This window comes from Alosa pseudoharengus, unplaced genomic scaffold (genome assembly GCF_046254945.1).
Source record: "Alosa pseudoharengus isolate Yale_2024_CS ecotype anadromous, Long Island Sound unplaced genomic scaffold, YU_APseudo_1.1 YU_APseudo_1.1_scf_14, whole genome shotgun sequence".
Classification (NCBI taxonomy): domain Eukaryota; kingdom Metazoa; phylum Chordata; class Actinopteri; order Clupeiformes; family Clupeidae; genus Alosa; species Alosa pseudoharengus.
In genome coordinates this window covers 3,539,688-3,549,687 of record NW_027468609.1, presented here as the reverse complement: position 1 = coordinate 3,549,687, position 10,000 = coordinate 3,539,688, and the positions used below count along the sequence as shown (strand labels likewise).

Sequence of the window (10,000 nt, the reverse complement as noted above, 5' to 3'; positions counted from 1 at the left end):
TAAAATGTAAACCCATTTTTACTTTTTCTTGCAGTAGTTTGCCACATTGGGACCCACGTAAGTGTTTTCTCTTTTACGATCCCCTCTGGACATGTCTGAAGTCTGAAGAAAAAATGAAAAGAAAATTCAACTGAGGGAGCTAAAATGGTCAACATGGGTTGTAAACTCAATTTTTTTGTTTGTGCCGCCAATTTAATGTCACCCTGTAGACAACTTAAAAGCATTATATCTGTCTTTTCTGTTTTATCATCCCCTTAGAACATTGAAAGTTGAACACTTTTTTTTAAAAAAAGTAACTAACTTCAGGAGCTTGAATTGTCAGGTGTGTCAAGTAAAGACTAAAATGTGAAAATGATACAGATAAGATACTGAGGGAGAACATTAGCACATGGGCCCCATATAATGACCTTTGACCCCATGACCTTAAGTACCTAATAGCTGATGTTCATTCTCACTACAGGACAGTATTAAAACCATTTAATGGATTTGACATGAGGATTTATGCCAGGGATAACATCCGCCGAGGTATGCAGAAATGGAGGAGACAGACGCAAAGACCTCCCCGATGCGAAAAGAGTTTTCTCCACAAGTTAATTAATTCTGTATATCAGGACACCTTGCAGGATGTTGTGTTTGTCCCCCATGTTACCAGTAATTTATGTAGGCAATAGGCATGCATTTATAACACAAAAAGGGAAATGCAGTTTAGGTTAAAAAGAGGCCGACCTGTTAATTGGTTACAGAAATGATGGTGGGTAGTATTCTATGTCAGGGGTTCTCAACTGGTCTGGCTTTGGGACCCACAATTTCCCATGTTCATAAAGTCGCGACCCATATGTATATTTTTTTAGCACTCAAGCCAATGGATATGGTGAGCTACATGGTAAGACAAGCGAAGTGCCTGTAGGCCTACTTTTTTGTAACATGCGGATGTTTGTCATTAGCCTACATTTGTGAAGTCTTCAACTCTTGATGTCACCTTTCAAAGTACTCGACTGGTTTGACTTTGACAGGGGTGCCTTGTTTCCATGTGGCATTTTAGTTTTGATGGTTTCATGCTCTTATGTGCCAGCCATCTACTGCACACCACACAATGGGGTTTCTGTCCTATTTTGTCCTCAGTTTAAGTGAATCCATATTCCAAAAATATTCAGAGTAGCAGCCTACTTGCGTTTACCACTAAAATTATGTCTAACATGACCTGTCACATAAACATTGTCTATGTCCATGGCAATATAGGCTATGAATAAAGTTTATCAAAATAAAGGTCCAATATTAGATCTGATAAGGTAGCATTTTAAATTGGTAATTTTTTTTATTTATTTTTAACCACAAGCTCTGTGACCCACCCAGAACGGTTCCGCAACCTACTTTTGGGTCCCGACCCACCAGTTAAGAAACACTGTGCTATGTTACAGCTGATTCCACTGTTGCGAAGTCTGCTTTTTGTCAGTTCAATTATCAATATGGGATGCTGTTTACATTTTTTTTTTACCAGATCTACTTCATAGGAGCTACTACTTCACACCTATAGCCCTATATCACACCTATAGCCCTGCACCAGTAAATATTCACCCGGTCCAGTGAAACCAGTCTATCCCGTCCAACAGTGAAGGTGTTCTCTAATACAGGCATGCATAACCTTGATGGCAGTCCTGATTGGTTAAGCTCGATGGCAGTCCTGATTGGTTAAGCTTGATGGCAGTCCTGATTGGTTAAGCTTGGTGGCAGTCCTGATTGGTAGCTCTTTTCTTATAGCTAGGATTGGGGACAATCATTCAGGTACCATTTAGCCAAGACACACACTCTCACACACACACAGAAACACTCTCACACACACACACATACACACACACACACACACACACACACACACACACGCAGAGCCTGACTCAGCCTTCTGTCCTGTCCGTCTTCCTCCAGGTCCAGCTGGGAGCTTCCGGACCTGCGGGACGGTAAAATCCACGCCATAAGCGACTCGGACGGCGTGAACTACCCCTGGTACGGCAACACCACGGAGACGTGCACCATCGTGGGCCCCACCAAGAAGGACACGCGCTTCACGGTCAGCATGAACGACAACTTCTACCCGAGCGTGACGTGGGGCGTGCCGGTCAGCGACAGCAACGTCCCGCAGCTGAGCAGCATCCGCCGCGACCAGAGCTTCACCACGTGGCTAGTGGCCATCCACCAGGGCACGGGCGAGACGCTGGTGCTGCAAACGGTGCGCTGGCGGATGCAGCTGCACATCGCCGTGGACCCGGACAAGCCGCTCGGCCAGCGGGCGCGGCTCTGCGACCCCGTGGCCCAGGAGCAGCCGCAGGTGCTGGTCAAGAACGAGGCCATCCCGGCCAACGCCATGGTCAAGCCCAACGCCAACGACGCTCAGGTGCTCATGTGGCGGCCAAAGACGGGCGACCCCATCGTGGTCATCCCGCCCAAGTACTGACTGACTGACCCCTCGACCCCTGAACCCTGACCTCTCGACCCCTGAACCCTGACCTCTCGAGCCCCTGCAGGCGTCCTGTCTCCTTTTCTAAACACAGAGATGCGGAGAGATGAACAGATCAAACTGGACTCTCCTCCTGGAGAGGGAGAGATGAACAGATCAAACTGGACTCTCCTCCTGGAGAGGGAGAGATGAACAGATCAAACTGGACTCTCCTCCTGGAGAGGGAGAGATGAACAGATCAAACTGGACTCTCCTCTGGGAGAGGGAGAGATGAACAGATCAAACTGGACTCTCCTCCTGGAGAGGGAGAGATGAACAGATCAAACTGGACTCTCCTCCTGGAGAGGGAGAGATGAACAGATCAAACTGGACTCTCCTCTGGGAGAGGGAGAGATGAACAGATCAAACTGGACTCTCCTCCTGGAGAGGGAGAGATGAACAGATCAAACTGGACTCTCCTCTGGGAGAGGGAGAGATGAACAGATCAAACTGGAATAAAACCAAGAACTACAACTATTCTACCTTCAAACTGGGTCGGGATTCACTGTGCTATATATAGACATTGCAAAAAAAAAGGAAAGACACAAAAAAAGAAGAAGAATGATTTGGAGCTGGTTTTGTTTGTTTTCTCTGTTGTTGTTTTCAGTGGGAGTTCAGAGGAGAATGATCAGTATTTGTTTATTGAGAAGGTTGGCACATGCACATATGCACAGCTTTTTGGTGGTGTTATAGTCTAAGGTGTGTGAAGGAACGGGCATTTTTGTAATGGAAAGCACCTTTGGGCTTCGACTAGATGAGGCGGGCATACAGACGCTGTGTTTGAATGACAAGCTCATGTACTAGTGTAGACATTCAATCCATGCTGCCTTATGTTTACATTGCTTTTTTCACTCAGACTTGTAGCCTTAAAATTATGTGCAATGCAGTATTCCTCCCTCAAACACACACACACACACACACACACACACATACACTTACCTGGTCCGCATCCGCTGCTGGTCTGTGACCTGGGACCCGTCCAGAGTTTGGAGAGAACAGGCTAGTGGAGATCTCCACAGCAACCATACCCCTCGTCCAACCAATCTGTGATGTGCTTCTGATCGTGACAAGGTCAGAGGTCAAGGTCAGACATGGAGACATTACTGTGGCGTGTGACTGGATAAGTTGTAGTTCTTGTAGTATTTGCAGCTTTAATAGAACACAATAGTAGCCGGTGCACACTCTGGGGGGGTCAGACAGGCCAACTGGACTTGGGGGGGGGGGGGGGTCTGCTGCAGCTCCTCCTGATTACTGAGTAACAATACAAGACAAGATATTGTGTGATGTGTGTGTGTTTTGGGAAGACAAGCAATGTGTGTGTGTCTGTGTGTGTGTGTGTGTGTGTGTGTGCGTGTGTGTGTGTGCGTGTGTGCGTGTGTTCTGGAAAGACAAGACATCGTGTGTGTGTGTGCTGACATGAGAGAGCCAGATCAGTGAGACGTGCAGGAGCCCTATCTGAAGGGCCACACCTGGTGAACTTCACGCACATGTGCCCCCGACCCACGAGAGAGAGAGAGATAGAGGGAGAGAGATAGAGGGAGAGAGAGAGAGAGAGAGAGAGATAGAGGGAGAGAGATAGAGGGAGAGAGAGCGGGGGGGGTGGCTGTTTGCATGGCTGCGTGTAGCATCCCTCCCCCGTTTGTGGGGCTGCTTGTTTGTTTGTTTGTTTGTTTGTTTGGTGTGTTGCTCTGTAATGCACACAGTCCCCTCTGATTTTGTTTTCTGCTTGGACTGTAATCTCTGCAGTGCAGTGGCTCAGGACACACACATACGCACACACACACACACACACACACACACACACACACACACACACACACACACACACACACACACACACACACACACACACACACACACACACACACACACACACACACACACACACACACACACACACACACACACACACACACACACACACACACACACACACACACACACACACACAAACTGATGCTGAAAGGGGGGTTGGGATGGTCCTGGCAAGGCCAGTGCATGTCTGTGTGTGTGTGTGTGTGTGTGAGTGTAGGGGGATGGGTGGGTGGGATTTGGCATCACGCTTTTTATCTTCTTAATGCATCAGCCGCAGCCACATCAGCAGTGGTGGTGGTGGCGTAGCAGTCGAGGAGGTAGTGGGGAGACTGTGTACCCGTACTGCCCTGACCGCGGCAAGGCACGCGCCGGTCAACACACACGCTGGTCAACACGCGTCGGTCAACACACACGCCGGTCTGCACGGCTCCGCGTCACAGATTAGGAGAGCCACGGCTGACACATTTTTCCTGCTCACGGGATTTGGGTCAAATATGTGTTCAAAGAGCAGAATTCCAACATGTTTCCATGGCGTTTGTCATTCCTCTTCTTTTGCTCCCCATATCTTTCCCAGTGTAAGCACCGCAGCCGAGCGCGTATTTATTTATTTCCTCAACAGTGGAAAACGTGTCGTCAGTGATAGAATTTATGTGAAGAAGCCACTCAGAATCTCAGAAGGAGAGCAAAAGAGCGGAAATGAATATCACACTGAAGGGCCTGTATGTGTGTGTGTGTGGGTGTGTGTGTGTGTGTGTGTGTGTGTGGGGGGGGGGGGGATCGTGGCTGCTGACGGGCTGCTGTCATAACAACGTTTGGGCCGCTAATGCAGAGAGGTTCTGACGGCCAGAGCACAGCTATCCACGTCAAGTGACAGGAGTGTGTGTGTGTGTGTGTGTGTGTGTGTGTGTGTGTGTGTGTGTGTGTGTGTGTGTGGCTGGCTGCAGAAGGGAGCTCCGATGTCATTAGCATAATAGTTCATGCTCGGTGCCTTGTGCTGGGGGCAGAGTCACAGAACGCCACACAGGAGTGTGTGTATGTGTGTGTGTGTGTGTGTTGGTTGTGAGTCCCTTGCGCTAGGAGGCAGAGTCAAAGAACGCCACACAGAGGTGTGTGTGTGTGTTGATGGAGAGAGGATGTGTGTTTGTGTGTGAGTCCTGGAGTCCGAGAACATCACAGCCTCACTGTGGAGTCATGTTATGGCAGCAGACCACCACACACACACACACACACACTCTCACACCTAAAGCAAAGAAAAAACCCAGAACCCAGCTGCTGTCGAGAGAGAGAGGGGAGAGAGGAGTGCTCTCAGGGGGCATGTTGGCACACGGTAGCCTGGCACGCTGGTGGTGTGGTGCAGAAACAGGGCACGCAGGAGAGAGAGCCCACACTCACTCCCAGAGGGCTGGTCTGAGCGTGACAGCGAGGGTGTGTAGGGTGTGGCATGGCAAAGTCAAACGTTCAAACACACACACGCACACACACACACATCACCCTGGGCTCCTGAGGCTGGCTGTGAGTCTGACCAGGACAAATGTCACCCCCCCAAGCATCCACGCTAAAGAAAGACTCAATGTTTGTGGGCATAGCCTCATCTCCAGATGGTGTGTGTGGGCGTTAGGGGTGACAAAGGGTGTGCCACTGTAACAACAGGGCAGTCGCCTTCAGCGTGTCTGTGTGTGTCGAGCTGCGTCTGTGTGTGTGTGTGTGTCTGTCGAGCTGTGTCTGTGTGTGTGTCTGTGTGTGTCGAGCTGCGTCTGTGTGTGTGTCTCAAACTGTGATCAGGTCATGTGAGCACAGCCCGGCACACAACCTAATTCTCCAGGGCCACAGTGGAGCCTCATTGATTAGTTCTGTCTGTGGGCTCTGCTAGTACAGTGTGAGACAGCGGAGCCTCATTGATTAGTTCTGTCTGTGGGCTCTGCTAGTACAGTGTGAGACAGCGGAGCCTCATTGATTAGTTCTGTCTGTGGGCTCTGCTAGTACAGTGTGAGACAGCGGAGCCTCATTGATTAGTTCTGTCTGTGGGCTCTGCTAGTACAGTGTGAGACAGCCGAGCCTCATTGATTAGTTCTGTCTGTGGGCTAGTACAGTGTGATACTGTGGTCCATGTTGTGCTACTATAGCAGTGACAGGCTAACGCTAACAATAACAGCAGGAATGACGCACCCAGGGCACTACAACAAGTGTATACATGATGACTGTTTCACTGGCACAATACACTCTCCCCTGGGACCGCCACTTACACTCATTTATTTATTTATTTGATTTGGTTTGTTTGTTTGTTTTGTTGGTTTGTGTTCACTGAGGAGATATTGCTGCCACCTTGTGCAGCTAGAACTCTGCCCTCCATTTTTAGAGTGGAATTATCTCTCTCTCTTTTATATACACAGCACACACACACACGTACACACACACAATAATGAACAATATATAGTGAATTCATGAACACAAAGAGGATTTATTGAAGCGCTGACAGGATCATTTTCTTCTTCTTATGACCTCTGTGTGCAGCCATCTTTAGCACAGAGGTGCAGGCATTTGTCCTAACAGTATGTGTGTGTGTGTGTGTGTGTGTGCGTGCGTGTGTGTGTGAGTATGAGTGGGACCAGCAGTAAACACTTTGCCACAAATCTCCTGAAAACAAACGGCCTTGTCCTCTCTCAGGATCATCAGAGGGGGTGTGTGTGACCCCCACCAGCCAGAGTGTTTAGTTGTATGAGTGTGTGTGTGTGTGTGGTGGGGAGGAGGCTGGAGAGTGTGTTGAGATGGAGTCCCCTGTCTCTCAGCTGTCAGGCCGGCTCTGATGGACTCCTGTCCCTCTTCTTTTTCCACTCTCTGGCGTCCAGACTGAGTGAACGACTGCTGAGTCATATAAAACACCCTCCTCCTCTGATCCAGCTCACAGCTGGGGCAACAACATTAGCAATCGTTTTATTGTGTTTTGAATGGGTTTCATTTTGTCATAATATTATGCAGCACTGATTTCAAAAAGTTTTATGGTTTTTGTAAGGCTTTGTCATTGGAGTTGATACTTGAAAAAGGAACATTACTGGCAAATATTTAAAACTGTGAAAATGCACAATATGAGAGAATATGAGTGAGAAAAAGTTTTTTTTTCATGATGTAATAAAAATGCAAAACATGTCGTTGTGTGTTGTGTGTTGTTTTCTGAGGTGATGTTGACGTGGGGCAAGGATGTTTTGAAGAAACACTGTCATTTTTTAACCTTCAAATACTTTTGTGGACCCCACACTTTTTGACACCATGAGGAACCTTTAGCATCATTTTCCAACTGAAAAATGGTGGGTGTTTGGTGTTTTAAACCCCCAACGTCGTCTTCCAGGTAGCGCTGCATGGGTTAGGCAAGGGTCAGGGTTAAGATTAGGGTTAGGTGCCTTGAAGTCGACTGCCTCGCAGCGCTGCCTTGAAGTCGACGGTGGGGGCTTATAACACCATCCAGAAAATGTATGCCAGGGGTGTATTCAGTACATTAAAAATGGATGCCACCACTTCTTACATTGTGTTTCTGTAGAGAGGTGCCACGATGCCCCATGCAGAGCTCACCACTCCTAAGGCCTGATTTTACACCGGACATGCTCTGCATGTGTGTGTGTGTGTGTGTAACGGCTGCATAATGTCTTAATTTTCATTTTGGCACCCATGTTAGATTAGATAAGATTAGCTATTATCTATAGACATTCGAGAGAGCACAGCATCATAACAGCATACAGCCTCATATATACATATGCAGTAAACACAAATGTAATGTCCTCATATAATATACATATGCAGTAAACACAGATGTAATGTCCTCATATAATATACATATGCAGTAATCACAGATGTAATGTCCTCATATATATGCAGTAAACACAGATGTAATGTCCTTTTGCAGGTAAGAGCTTTCACACTGCAAAAGATGTGCTTCTGAAAATCAATGAACATCAAGACGTTACGCAGCATTCATGCAGCATAAGTGCTGTGTAAAATAGGACTAACACCTTCAACTAACATGCGCCTTAGGGACCTGACAAAACATTTACAGGCCCTGAGGCTATGTTGGCCACAGACAGGCAGTGCTGACGCGCTCCCGGGCTCAACAGTCTGCAGACGACTATCTCACGACCCCCCTCCACCCGTCGCTGTCAGCCAGAGCCGGTGATTTATCGCTCGCAATCCGAGCTGCCCAGCCCAGACCACCCCGCAGCAGGAGTGGGGACGTGAGCTCTTATCCTGCCATGTTTTCAGGGTTTAAAGGGACACTCACTGCGTCCCAGGTTACCTCTTCAACACTTCAACACTTGAAGGCATCCTATGCCAGGGTTAATCCTATGCGCCTTAATATAACTTTGAAGGTAAACTAACCTGTAATAGGAAGAATGGCGCACCTTTCCAGCCTTAGCCTACCTGTCTACAGAGAAGCAGCCTTGCAACCTCGCTCTCCACCAAACCGAGGAATCACAAATTACACATTTGCATGAAATGAAAGTCAGTCAACATGGCCCTCCGGAGTGGTATTTATGACAGTTGTATAAAGTATAGTCTTTTTCTTGTTAAGCAATTCTATTATGTTTACATTCTTGTGATTCCATAGTCATAGTTAATATGTAATAACAAGCAAAGTTATTGCAATGTTCAATCCCTGCACTGTTAACTTTTGCACTACCACCATTGCACACATTCTACCATAGGACCTTATCATGGTCAATGCATCACATAGTCAGTCCATACCAGACCTTTGTAACCACTTCACATGCTTTTTAAAGGGACACCAGGCAACGTTTACGTGTTAAAATATAATCTTCGTAAGTCGGTATATGGTTAAATGACTCATTACAGGGCGAATGAAAGCTCTCTCGCCCGCCCCTACTGCCTGTAGGAAAGAATATCCCACTTGCAAGTTCGGTGTATCCTCCCCGCCGACCTTCAGTCTCCTAAAGTCTCAGACATTGCGAGAAGCAGGATCAGTTTACATCCTGCATCCCCAGCACAGAGGCAGGCTAACGAAACGTTAGCGATTTTTTCAAACGTGTGTATAATGGCAGAGCCCGCGAAGAAGCAGCGAAAACCCTTGACGGAAGATGCAAGGAAAAGGAAAAGAGCTTCAGACCGAGCTGTCCTTCACATGACCATGTTTTTACCTGTCCTTCACATGTGTTTACCTGTCCTTCACATGTGTTTACCTGTCCTTCACATGACCATGTGTTTACCTGTCCTTCACATGTGTTTACCTGTCCTTCACATGTGTTTACCTGTCCTTCACATGACCATGTGTTTACCTGTCCTTCACATGTGTTTACCTGTCCTTCACATGACCATGTGTTTACCTGTCCTTCACATGTGTTTACCTGTCCTTCACATGTGTTTACCTGTCCTTCACATGTGTTTACCTGTCCTTCACATGTGTTTACCTGTCCTGCTGTTTCTGCTGCTGTTTCCTCTGCACATCATCAGCAGGACCTTGCATTAGCGCACCATTACTAAGTGTTGGGCTAATTAATCGATCGCATTAGCACCCCATTATTAAGTGTTGGGCTAATTAATCGATCGCATTAGCGCACCATTACTAAGTGTTGGGCTAATTAATCGATCGCATTAGCACCCCATTATTAAGTGTTGGGCTAATTAATCGATCGCATTAGCACCCCAATATTAAGTGTTGGGCTAATTAATCAATCACATTAGCACACCATT

At 47.3% G+C, this 10,000-nt stretch overlaps 1 protein-coding gene across 3 annotated transcripts in view; it reads left to right on the top strand.

The window, feature by feature from the left end:
* Positions 1 to 3,686, top strand: part of fam78ab (family with sequence similarity 78 member Ab) — a 13,825-nt gene extending 10,139 nt beyond the window's left edge. For all 3 annotated transcript variants that reach the window (XM_076283467.1, XM_076283466.1, XM_076283468.1), the window contains one exon: positions 1,924 to 3,686. In XM_076283467.1, coding sequence (XP_076139582.1) covers positions 1,924 to 2,449 — 526 coding nt within the window. In that variant the 3' untranslated portion in view covers positions 2,450 to 3,686. The remainder of the gene's footprint in view (positions 1 to 1,923) is intronic.
* Positions 3,687 to 10,000: the final 6,314 nt, after the last annotated feature.